A 13,574-nucleotide genomic window follows, 5' to 3' on the forward strand; every position below is an offset into this window, starting at 1 on the left:
CTTGAGGCTAGTTTCTATCTCAGCTATAGCAGTTGTTTCAACGTGTAAAACCCCCTTGTTTATATATATTATAAATAAAACTGAGAATTCCTGCTCATTATGTTGTTAATTTGTTGTTCTATGTTGTTGAATTTTACATGGCAATGTTGTTAATTGAATGAAATTTTACCTGAAGCATTTTGTGAGTTGAAATTTCGAGATATTGGCAAAATGTTTTGTTTGGTATATTACAGTGGTATCAACGCGGGTGTTCCTGCCAGCCTGAGGGTTTGCTTATTAAAGATTTATCAATTGCATGTGTTGTAATGAAAATCTCAATTGATTGCCTGAAGTCCGAGACCATCTACTTATCACAGGCCAAGGATATATCAGTTGTATACCGAAATAAAATTTAAAGACTAAATATTTGTCATCAAGTTCCAGGGCTAGAATTATTACATCCAGGGATCAATTCAAGAACCAATTTTTGGCCAAGTTTATACTCACTGACGCTTAGAATATCGATTTGCGGCTCATTGATTTCGCTGGGCCGAATCCTGAAGGGGCAACCTCTCTTCTTCGAGCACTTGTGCCAGATCCTGTGCTGGAAGGGTGCCAAATTATAAAAGTTTGGGGCCGTTCTTCTCGGTAGAGGCGCTGCATTCAGAAGTTGAACGTGGTCTGTCGTTTATTGTAGCAAAGGTGGGGAACAGTTTGGTGGAAATCTGAGCCAACAACCAATCGTTCAAATACGAGCTATTGTTCAGTCTTGGTGGACGTAAGTCACTCTGGGTGACCACTCGAATTTGTGGAATGACTGGCGGCTTCTTGCGAGTTGTCAAAGGATCGAGTGCATATAGTACTCATTTATATGCACAGTTTGGGCTGCGATCGTCACTCTGCTTGGGAGCTAATTCCAGTAAGGAAGATATCACCAAGGCCGAGTACATCGATCATCAATCACAAAATTACAGTTCAGAATATGTCAAATTGATGATCTGTCGAAGGTTGACCGATGAACGTGCTTCCAATCATGATTGACGGTGGGCCGGTAACCACTTGACGACTTGTGGGACGACTTGGGGGATCCGGTTTGATGAGTCGCGAGTGACAAAGTAACATGGGCGTGATCCATAGTGAATGTCTGCGCACATTGGAAGACAACGAGTATTGGTGGGGGCCAAATCCCTACACAGTGCTGCATACAATGGAGTGATTGCAGTACGTATATGTAATCAAAGTATGGTGGAGGTGCGAATTCACGCGAAGATCGTGGCTATTGACAAAACCAAAATTTTGATTGCCCAAGTCTGAGTTCCAAAGGAATTGCTGAAGTGGCGGAGATCTGGTTAGTGGAATTAATTGATCGTTGGACAATCTCAACAATTGGATTGATGAAGGGTTCGATTAATCAAGGACGTAACCGAGTCAACAAACAATTTGACAAAGACCAAGCAATAGTTTACAAAGCATAATTGATAGAGCTTGTGCGATGCTCACTTATATAGCGTGAAGGGGCCATAGCTTCATTGTAGCATTCTGTCATCTGAGAAATTCTCCAGGCATGCATTTACCAGTTTCTAATTGGACTCAAACCGTATTCCCTAGAAGTAATTGTTTCTTGGAATCATTGCCTGCATATAAACTTATCAATGTGCTAGAATATATGTTCTGACTTCAAATTGGTGACTGTGCATTGAAAGTATACACATATTCCCCTCTGATAACACTTGTAGCAGTGTCTCACTTGCTACTGAACAAAGTAGAGTGTTGCATAGCTGTATTGTTGACCAGGGTTTACTATACGTACATTGCTAAGTGTGTTGAAGTATTGCTGAGTCTGGTGTTGTGACTGCTGTAAGGTTAAAGATTGGCTGCTCACCTTGTATTAACCGGGATGTTACTATTATCCATTACATCTGTGTAGGTTGAGAGTCATTGTTCGGATTTGAGAAGACAAAAATATAGTATTACTGTTGTGCATTAGAGGGTTATGTCATGAGTTGCCAACGTCAATTATATGTTGTTGTCTATGAGTTGAGTGGGGTATATACTTGTGTATAGAGTCTATTGTCTTTCTGTACATAGGGCTGATATAATTGCAGAGTTGAGTGAGGGGTCTATGAATTGTTGTCAGTCAAAGCCTTGATTGATGTAGTTGACCTCATTAAACTAAAAGATGGATCAAACCTTTATAAATTCCCTTAATAAACTGGCAGCAACCATCAACCGAATGCTTTCTAAGGGCATACTTCCTATGTTGCAACGAGACCAGCGACAGAAAGAACATGAGTTGGGACACAAGATATTTGAGCTTGGGACAGATCTGAAACATATGAGGGACACGGTAAAAGTCCTTCTCAAACTAGAAGAATTGGCTTCACTTCTCTCCAAGGAGCATCAATGAGATGGGAAAAAATTAATCTGGTCTCTCAAACTAGCCATGATTACCTTAGTACAACACAAGTATTTGGAGCACCCTTGTATAGGAGACAAACTTCCAGTTGCGTCTTGTCTCAGTAGTATCATGATGCTGACCGCACTTACACCCCCTTACGGCGATGATATTATGAGGAGAGTCTTCAGGCTGATAGTGGAGACCTTTCAGGATTTGGATAATAGTGAGGGCGCTAACTTTGGGAAGAGGCTAGAGATTCTAGAAGTCATGGCCTTGGTTAGATATTATGACCTCATGTTTGAGTTTGGATGTGATGATTTGATCCTATAGATTTTCCAATGCTTCTTCAACATTAGGAAACATCATCCTGATACAGTCTTAACACACATGCAATCCATTTTGTCCTCATGTATGGGAGACCATGATGCCATTTGTAGGAGGTTGCAGTCTAAGTTGTTGGCCATTTGGAGGGAGGAACAGTTGGTTTCACCTGCTGCTTATGAACTAGTTGAAAGGTTAGTTGAGTAGAACATTGGACTGTTCTAGAGATGGTTAAGCCAGGAGGAGTTGTAGTGGATTTATGGTGACCAACCATATAGCAAGAATGAGCTGAGGAGGAAGGGTCTTTGCTTCATCTGCAAGGAACCTTGGGGACTTGACCACTCATGCTTGAGTGATGCAGAGGAGATGATAAGGGCAAAGCAGGGGGAGATCCCTTCTGACTTTCAGGGTGAGAATTTTGCTTCTATGGTTGAGTCCCTATGTTCATATGAGGATACCCCTAAGGGGCGTGAGCGGTCATGTGGGTATGTTGACAGTGGCCCAGGTATGCCTTCATGTAAGATGGAGTATGATGAGCATGTTGATTTGGGTAGCATCGGATGTGCTCTAGCCATGAAAATTTGTGGAGAGGCTAAAGCACATGAGAAATGGGTTGGGCAGATTCTAACTGGTTTGGGAGATATTAAAATAATTAATATTTTAATGGAGTTCTTAAGCCTAAACTTGGGAAAAATAAAATATTAATGGGTATTAATATAAAAATGGGTTTAAAGGTTCCAAAAGTCATGGATCAAGCCAAATCTAATCTTAGCCATTGATTAGAGATTTAATCTCAAGCGTTGATGGACCAACGAGAAAAGTATAAGAAGAGGCTTGAGGGTCAGTTGGAGAATACGCTAGAGTGATTAGTCATTCAATTTTCTAGAGTGGGGTTTGCTAAGAGAAATTGAATCAATGATCAACAGCGAGGGGCAGTGAATGCATAGCAGAGAGGTAGAGTTAGTTCCAGTAAGATAACGCAGAGCCCAAAGAGGTTGACGTAGAGGTAGCTGGGTGCTACACAGAGGCAGCTGGGAGCTGCGCAGAGCCAAGATAGGCTAGCGTGGGTGACGCAGAGGGTCTAAGGGCTGATGTAGAGGCTAGCAGAGTTAACACAGGGCCAAGAGGCAATGGTGGCAGGATTTTTCGTGGGGCAGACTGGGTGCTGGTGAGCCGGATAGGGTGACGCAATCCCTATTAGAGTGACGCAGAGGAGTGGAAGCTGCAATTGTTGTTGTGGGATCGTTCATCCGGTGATTATTCAGCGGGAATACCTGTCTCCGAGGAGAGGTACTACTGCCAAGGGCATTCTCTGTTGGGTGAGCCATTTCTGGCACCCCAGTTGTATTCTGAAAACTGCATAATGATAAAACCCTCTGAATAGCTGCACCGGTTTTCCTGCATTGGGTTTTTCCAGGGACATTGGTCCAAAAATAACGTGTCACTTGTGTGCTTGTTCTCTTTCAGTTGATGATGTGTAGATGTTGATACTGTATTTGTGTTTATTTTTCAGTATTTACATGGTAAATAACTTGTTAAGTAATTAAACAAAGGAAGGAATAAACCAGCTAGTACAGGAAGAATTTCTAACGGGTTAAACTTAGAAATTCCAACATGGTATCAGAGGGTGGTTGTAGATCATAGGATAACTGAAGGCATCAGTTAGTAGAGCGGTAGTAGCAGATTCAACTGTCCCAAGTGACAGAGCTGATCCGTGCAGAAGGTGACAGAGGAAGGAGTAACACACAGAGACTGTGTCATCAATCTGGGCCAGAGAGGCCAGCACAGAGGCTGTGGGAGGCAGAATCAGGGTCACACAGAGCCCAGGAGGGCTGACGTAGTTGGCTGAGGGAGTTGATTTGCCGGTGCCGTGATTGCGCAGAGCCAAGTGGCTCAATCCTTCAGTGGCTGGGGCATAGGAGGCTGTGGGTAGTTTGCAGAGTGAAGCTGGTAGGGTACTGTGGTCAGAGCAGTACCTAAAAGGGCAAGACCAAGGTGGAGGAAGTTGCTGCCAAGGCATATTTCTAGCCAAGGAATCCTGATCAGTGTCAGACGATCGGAGTGGGGCAACTTGACGTTTGCAGAAGGATTCCCAGAAGGGAAATCGAGACTTAGAGGGATTCGAACAAAAAACTTCCAGGCGGGAAGTTGAGAGACTTGGAGGAGTCAAAAGAAGAGCAACATAATGGTCGTGAATGGATTGAGATATCAGGATAGGTTGGACGGAGCATCCAACTTCGTGATTTGGAAGGCCAGTATCTTGTCCATTCTAGACAGATATCGCATCAAGGACTTCGCCTTGAAAACAATAGCGATCTTAGTTGACCCAACTGAAAATGAGAAGTACGAGGAGGCAATGGCCAAGGTGAAGTGCATCATCCTTGATGGGTTCAAGAATCATGTGGTGCCGCAAATTGTCGAAAAGGATATGCAAATGAGATGTGGGAGGACCTGAAGAAATTGTGCAGAGGATGATGTTACTTGAAAATCAACTACGGTAATACCAGATGCAGAAGGGAGAGCAGATAGATGTCTTCCTCGGTCGATTGAAGGAGATCCGCGACCAGCTAACTTCCATAGGGGCCATGCAAGATGAGGAATTGATGGTGAGGACCGCATTGAACGCAGTCTCAGAGGGTTGGGAGGTATTTGTCCAGAGCATACTGGGCAGGACGAGCCTTCCGGATTGGGTGGAATTGTGGGCGGCTCTTCGTAAAGAAGAGATGAGATGGGTGACCAAGGCAGGGAATAGCGAAAAAGGGGTCAGAATCAAGAAGGAGGAAGAAGAGGATGCGGCTCTAGCATTTGCGGGGAAGCAGGAGAACAGAAAGAAAAAGGACCTCTCCAAGGTCAAGTCCTTCCATTGTGGGGAACTGGGTCATTTTGCGAACCAATGTCCTAGGAAGAAGACTAAGGGAGAGGCTTCTGAGACCAAGGCAGCGCCAGCGAGGGCGGAGAAGGAAGTCGAGGAGGATGACGATTGTGCCATGAGTGCTCATGTGCCACTTGAGAAGAAGTGGGGAGACATCGAGCTGTAGTCAGACATACTACAGGCGATGAGGGGCATGATCTTTGAGGTACCCAACCTCTTGGATTATACCTTGCTACAGGAGCCTCGAAGAAAGAGTAGCAGGACTGGCGGATGTCAGTAGAGACGGATGCAGATGAAGCAGCGGAGAGTGCTATAGTGCAGGAGTCCCTGTGCAGCGCGAGGCTAGAAGGCTGCAATAGTTCGAGAGGCACGGGAGTGTTGCACCAGTGCAGGATGGCACAAAGAGGTGCAACGACGCGAGATGCAGGGAGTTGTTGCAGCAGTGCAAAGGTCAGTAGAGGGAGAACTTGTTAGCGACAGAGGGAGCTTCAACATTGAGAGTGTTTCTAGCTTGACAAGGATGTCAGGAGTTGGGTGGATCAATTACTTACTTCTCAATAATTGAGTTGCAGTGCAGTAGCAGTATGTAGTAGCACGATGCAGCATGATGAGAGGGGACGCAGTGCAGATGAAGTGCTGGGAGGATGGACCAGCAACGACACAGATGTAGAGGGAACTGGCGTACGGATGCAGAGGGAACTGGCGTACAGATGCAACAGTGGCAGTGGTAGGGCCATGGGCAGCAGTACAGGATGCAACAGTGCAAAGAATGTTGGGCAGGGAGGCCTAGCATTAGCACAGGGACCAGTGCTGGATAATCAAGGTGATACTCAGTGTGGAGTATTACTAGAGCACAGTCCTCGCTAAGAGGGAATGTTGATTTGGGTAGCATCGGATGTGCTCTAGCCATGAAAATTGGTGGAGAGGCTAAAGCACATGAGATCTCCAAGACCCAAAAATCGTTTGGGCAAATTCTAAACGGTTTGAGAGATATTAAAATAATTAATATTTTTAATGGAGTTCCTAAGTCTAAACTTAGGAAAAATAAAATATTAAATGGTTATTAATATAAAACTGGGTTAGAAGGTTCCAAAAGTCATGGATCAAGCCAAATCTAATCTTAAGCCATTGATTAGAGATTTAATCTCGGCCATTGATGGACCAACGAGAAAAGTATAAGAGGCTTGAGGGTCAGTTGGAGAATACACCAGAGTGATGAGTCATTCGATTTTCTAGAGCGGGGTTTGCTAAGAGAAATCGAATCAGTGATCAACAAAGAGGGGCAATGAATACATAGCAGAGAGGCAAAGTTAGTCCCAGTAAGACAGCGCAGAGCCCGGAGAGGTTGACGCAGAGGTAGCTGGTTGCTACGTAGAGCTAGCTGGGTGCTACGCAGAGGTAGTTGGGAGCTACGCAAAGCCAAGAGTGGCCAACATGGGTGATGCAGAGGCTTCAATAGCTGTGCAGAGGCTAGCAGAGTTGACGCAGGGCCAAGAGGCAAAGCTTGGAGGATTTTTCGTGGGGCAAACTAGGTGCTGGTGAGCCAGATAGGGTGACGCAGAGCAGTGGAAGCTGCAATTGTTGCTGTGGGATCGTTCATTCGGTGATTATTCAGCTGGAATACCTGTCTTTGAGGAGAGGTACTATTGCTGTGGGCATTCTCTGTTGGGTGAGCTATTTATAATTTTCTTGCACCCTATTTGTATTATGAACACTGCATAATAATAAAACCCTCTGAATAGCTGCATCAGTTTTCCCACATTGGGTTTTTCTGGGGACATTGGTCTAAAAATAATGGTGTCACTTGTGTGATTGTTTTCTCTCAGTTGATGATTTGTAGATGTTGATACTATACTTGTGTTTATTTTCAATATTTACATGTACTTGTGTTTATTTTCAGTGTTTACATGGTAAATAACTTGTTAGGTAATGAAACGAGTAGGAAGAAATAAACCAGATAGTACAGGAAGAATTTCTAACAGGTTAAAATTAGAAATTCCAACAGAGTAGCATACTGTCCAAGGAGCAGACTTGCCAGGTGAGTGGCTAATGATTTGGCATGGACAACACGTAGAGGTGCTATTGTCAGCTGATGGGGACGATATGCACAATATGCATGATGAGCCTTTTGGGGAGAGCCAGTTGGAGGTTCACATTGAGCCCATGATGGAGGAGGAAGAGCAACCATCCTTGGGGCCAACCATTGATGAGGAGTAGGCAGATGTACAAATAGCTAGTAGGGCGATAGTATTTGCGGACACATGTCCTCAGGGGGTGCGAGGGTTTGACAAGATAGTTTTGCAAGAGGTTGGTAGACTGGAGGAGTGTGGAGTTTCCTATCAGAGGAGAGAGATGGCAGTGCACACATCCTTGGGTCTACCCATTGATGAGGTGCAAACAGATGTAGTGGCAACCATCATAGCTGCAACATTTTCAGACAACAACCCTCTCCAGGAGTACATAGACAGGGTTGCAACACAACTTGCCCACTTTTGCCCATTATAGGGAGGGGCAGGATTTCTTAGAAAATTTTTTTGGTTGACTGGGTAGAGCATCAGGAGTTGAGCATGGACCAATATCAGCCTAGTAGATGTATTCCTTGCACAGGTGTTCATACATTAGATTGGTGGGAGATCCTGAGTTGGTATCCAATTGATGGAGTGTCATTTTTATGCAGGAGCATTGTACTACAAGAGCCCATAGATGTGAGGGGTACTATATGCTCTAGTTGGCAGCAGGATGTAGGTTGGCTGCTCATCAGTATTTTAGCACAACATCAGTATGGTGAGATTGATCTTGGTCTACGCCAATGGTTGGATTGGAGGGAGGTGATGAGTTGGTGTTTAGTTGAGGGAGCAACGGCCACAACTGGAGACAGAGCACAACAAGAGCCATGGGATAGGGGTGCTGATGAGTGGCCATGGGGGCATTGGGATCCGGGAGGATTTGTTGATGGTAGGTCGAGTCAGAGTTTAGTCCCGGATCTGGGCATTGAGGGATTCGTTCTTGGTTGGGTGGCACAGAGGTATGGCATCATCCAATATTTTGTATGGGATCCAAGTATTGATTCTCAGTTGCACGGGAGTGCCAGATTTGTCGAAAGATATGGATTGCTTGAGGGCAAGCAATCTTGGGGCAGAAGATTTGTGATATTCCTTTTTCTGGTGTTCCTTATGGCATGGTTAAAATGGACTTTCAGAGTTGGGGGCAGACAGGTCACAGGTGCAGGTTGGTGCCATCAGCAGGCCTAGGGGCCTTTGGAGGTGTTTTGAGGAGTTTTTATGAGGTTTGATGGCATTCACTTGGTATATTCCATCATCCGCACAATTTGCCTTTCGTTCCGTTGCATTCCGACAACTTTCAAAAAACAAAGTTATTAATGGGCTTAACTCAATTAGTTACGCTTAAGGTGGCATTTCGGGAGGAATACTTGGCAGAACACCTTAGCGTAATAGCTCGTTGGAACCGGAACGAGAAGATCTATTGGATGGGATAGTTAGAAGTGATTTTTGGTGGCCTAAGGAGGCATGGTGGACAATTTACCATTTTCCCACATTAAAAAGAATATTTTAATTAAGGGAAATATGCTCAATGATTGAAAAAATTAAAATAGGATCTTCTAGAGGGGTCCATCAGATCTATAAACAAAGGAGGAAGAGACCATTAGAGGACATCTTGGATTTGGTATTTCTTCTTGTATGAGAGGTTGAGAACTTGGTTCTCTACTTCAGCAGTAACCCCAGGACAGAAACCATCAGGTGATTCAGTGAGATTGGGCGAGTACCCATCTCCCCTTGGTGAATTCATCTAGAATTCACATGAGAGCTCAACAGTTGTATTTCAGACCAGTTTTGGAGGGCCAGGGCAGCATCGGAGCAGATTCTTGAGCCAGTTTCCATCTCAGCTATAGAAGTTGTTTCAGCATGTAAAACCCCCCAGTTTTTATATATTATAAATAAAGATGAGAATTCCTGCTCATTATGTTGTTAATTTGTTGTTCTATGTTGTTGAATTTTACATGGCAATGTTCTGTTAATTGAATGAAATTTTACTTGAAGCATTTTGTGAGTTGAAATTCCGAGTGTCTGGCAAAAGTTTCTGTTTGGTATATTACAAAAAAGCACTTGATCTTCATTTATGGATTAAGATTACTGCTCAGTAGGAAGATGGATGTCTGAAAGACACATATATGAATATCCTACAGATACAATGGATATATTATCATTATTAACTTAAATCTATTCTAAAATGATATAATGATATGACCATTATATTAATATTCTATTCAGCCCTAGCATCTTTCCCATGACTTTAAGGAAGGGTCTTAGAGGACTAGGTTCCCTCCCAGCTGAACCTGAACAACCTTTCTTGAAATAATAGATTTGATTTGATTGGGTGTTCTCTGCTTCTCTAACCTCTGAGACATAATTAAAATTGTTTCCATGTTTACAATATTTGAATCAAGATTAGTTGCACAGCTTTCAACTTTGGAAAGGCACTTGATCTTCATTTATGGATTAATATTATTTCTCAGTAGGTAGATATATGTCTGAAAGACAGCTACATCCTACTGATACGATGGATATATTATCATTTATGACATTAGAGACATAAATTTCCGTATTGAAATTTAGCTTCAATCGGGTTAGTTTGTCTTCCTAGAGATGTACATTTACCATAATCACTAAGATAGTAGACAGTAGATTTGAAAATAAGATGAAAATATTATTTTCTTGTTTGGAGGAAAATAAATGGTGCTGCAACTTGTAAGAGAAAACATGTCATGTGAGTATTGTGCTCACACTGTATAAGTACCTTCAGTCAAATATGCACAAGAAAGCTTGCTCATTTTGTACTCATCATTAATGTCAAACATGTTAGGAAGAGCATGCTTTATTGAAGTAACTGTAAATGCTTGAAATTATTCTACTCTTCCTATCTAAATTGTGGAACAGGTAACTTGCTTTGCAGAAGCTGGAGGTCAACATGTAACCGGAATGGCCAGAGCAGTTGAATCTTTAGGTATACGTGGTTGCTTAGCACAGTCAACAATGGATGCCGGTGAGGGTTTACCAGCATTATGGGCAAAAGAGACGGCAAAATCTTCCATTCAGGTATAAAAAACTGCCCAAAAGGAATAATTATTTTTTATCGATTCTAACACAGTTCCCTTCTTCTTTTTGGTATAGGCTGTGACATACATTTCAGGACACACATGAGAATTCCATTTAAGGAAAGGGTTGTTGAATTTTTAATATGTATATTGAATTCAATTCATTTGCTGCAAAATGAGCAGCTTTGAATTACCTTTATCCCTAATGGAAGGTTTGTCTTATGCTTCCATCCTATTTTTGTTTGTTTAAACTTTACTGTGCCTTTCTTTTGACAAAGAGCGCTTGTCGATTCTTTCCTGGAGATCAATGGATGCTTCAGAAACTATTTTTCTATTATTTCTTTGCTTGTAGTACTGCATATGTTGGCTGGAAATTGTATAAATTATTGTTGCCAACCATGCCACTTGTCAATGCAACTAAGTTTTTCTCTCTCACACATCGATAGACTCTCCCACATTGCAAACAGAGCTCTCCCACATCAAGAACCTACAAAATGAAATGTGCTCACAATAGGCACTTTTTAAACAAGAGGTAGAAACACAGAAGTAGACACTTAACTCTTGGGTTGAAGTTGTCCGTAAAAGGAAAACAAGGGAACAGTCCTCACCCATTTACAATGGTTGAGGGGGTTGTGCAAAAAAAATGAATGAGTGCCTTTACCGAACCCGAGAGCATACTTTGGAGTATGTGGGCTGCTCCCTCCAGTGGCTCTATCAGACCCCCTTCAACTGGGTACATCTTTTCTCTATGACATGTTGGACCTAAAGGACATCACTCTTGATCGTGCATGGTTGCGTCATGTTGTCGCCTAAGATATACACCTAGATGTGGGAAAAGTTTCCTTCCTGACAAGGTATAGTCTTTATGGCGCAATGCTCAGAGTAGTGGTTGTCACCTATTCCCTACTCACTCTGTTTAAGCTCTCTCCTAGGCAAGCTATGGGGGGGGTGGGGGAGTCCCTAAAGGATGGAAAACTTGTTGAAACAAGAAGTCTAGGAGATCTAAGGCAAGGCAATTATCTCTCTAGATAACTTGAATTAAGATGAATTCGCGAGTGTGATTATCAATGAGCAATTTAGATATTAAGAGATAGATTTAATTTGATCACTATGACACTCAACACGATTTAAAGGTGAAAGACTAGTGCCTTATAACAATGCTTAAGGATAAATTACAACACTTGTAAGACAAGGTTAGTACAAGAGATCAAGAGATTAAAAGCAACTAGACAGTTGAGCAATAGGATTTCAATACAACTTGCAAGGAAAGAAAACTTGTACTTCAAGTAAAGATGATATGATACTAATGAGCACGAAACTAACAAGTATAAAGTAAAAGCTTGCAAGTAAAGAATCAGCCCACAATTCTAATTACAAATAACCAATTGAAAGAGAATGTTAGAGAATGAATGCAAGACTAATCTATGTGAGATGCAAGGATCTTGGTTGATTTTAAGTTATATGCCTAGCCTATGGGTGAATGCCTTCTCCTCAATTGTCAAAACTTTTTTTAGAACAAGGTTGTTGGAAGAAGTGCTGGGAAAGGAGGTTGTTGCCTCATTAACGATACCTACCCAGGGCTTCTAGCAATTGAAGTGCCTCTGTTCCTACAAGGGACTCACCCACAAGAGATTTGCAAGGTCGCTCGTTTTAACTATTGTTTAGGTGTCAAGCTCCTTAAATTGAATGGTGGAGAAGATTGTCCTAAACTTTCTATTCAACCAAGCTTATGCTTGGAGGTAAATTTTAAGGATGTAAGTTTAGATCTAGAATGCAAATGCAAATGCTTTAATGAGATCCAATTTCAGCAATGATGCTTCAAATGAGAGAAATGCTATTCTACTTATGCTCAAAATTACAATAAGATCCCAAGATACAAGATCACAATGATATGGCTTTATGACAATGATTCAATGAAGCATGTAAGGGTTTTCCAATGAAACAATGACAATAGCTCAATTTTCCTTTAATGAAGAGTGCTCTTTAGATGTTCTTATTCACTAATCTTATGTTGTGTCAATTGTATTTCAAGTGAGGAATTACGTATTCAAAGCACAAGTTTAAAGATGGCAAATGAGATTGCTAATAAGAAAAGAAAATTTAAATGAGATAAAGACAATAACTACTCATTCACAAGATAGATCAAGTAACCAATAGCAATGAGAGCAATAAGATCCTAGATCCAATGAAGGAATCAAGTTAGTAGATTTAATCAGGAATGCACAATGAAACTAGAACAAGAGCAAGTTGGAAACTTTGAGTTACATTCCGAGAGCTAAGTTAGTGAGATCAAGAAACATGAAAGATCCTCCCTTTAAATAAGGAGGGGGATACCATGGAACCAAGTTCGAAGCTCCCTTAAGCAAGAAGATCACTTATATTATTAGAATTATGATGAGAAGCCTTTTGACAGTGAGAAGGGTTCTTTAATCTTGAGGAGTTTTGCAAATGATAAGGAACCTTATAGTAACCAAGAAGATTCCTCCCCAAGTTATAATGAATTAAAAAGGAAATTACAAGGCAAATACTAAAAGATCCACTTCACAACTTGCTTGTAAATTTTCCAAATGAATCATTCTTCACTTCCAATAACACTTGACATCAACAAAGATAAGAAAAGATCTCCAAAAATGCTCACGGCCAAGAGGGAGGAAACCCTTAAAGGCTCATGGCTTTGTAAGGAAATAGCCCAAAATTTAAATTAAATTTAAAAAAATCGTGATTAATTTGTAAATGTTTTAGGCCACAAATCCTTGGAAAAATTTCGGTGATCTTTCAAGCCAAAGAAGTTTCAGATCTGAGGTGATGGACAGCTTCCTGGAACCATCTGCTAGGAGAGGTAAGCCTCCCAAAGCTTGTGGCTCTTTTCAAAAAATATATAATGTCAAAAA

The 13,574-nt window shown here is 41.9% G+C and overlaps 1 protein-coding gene across 2 annotated transcripts in view; it reads left to right on the plus strand.

Annotated features, from left to right (window-relative positions):
* LOC149202697 (uncharacterized) overlaps nucleotides 1-13,574 on the plus strand; it is a 451,520-nt gene that overhangs the window by 96,057 nt on the left and 341,889 nt on the right. For both annotated transcript variants that reach the window (XR_016253903.1, XM_089403210.1), the window contains exon 3: nucleotides 10,526-10,684. Coding sequence is in view for 1 of the 2 variants with exons in the window: in XM_089403210.1 (XP_089259336.1) it covers nucleotides 10,526-10,684 (159 nt within the window). In the remaining variant the exon portion in view is untranslated. The remainder of the gene's footprint in view (nucleotides 1-10,525; nucleotides 10,685-13,574) is intronic.

The sequence above is a fragment of the Pinus tabuliformis genome, chromosome 2_1, assembly GCF_031772625.1.
Source record: "Pinus tabuliformis cultivar Carrire ecotype Pingquan chromosome 2_1, CPIR1, whole genome shotgun sequence".
Lineage (NCBI taxonomy): Eukaryota > Viridiplantae > Streptophyta > Pinopsida > Pinales > Pinaceae > Pinus > Pinus tabuliformis.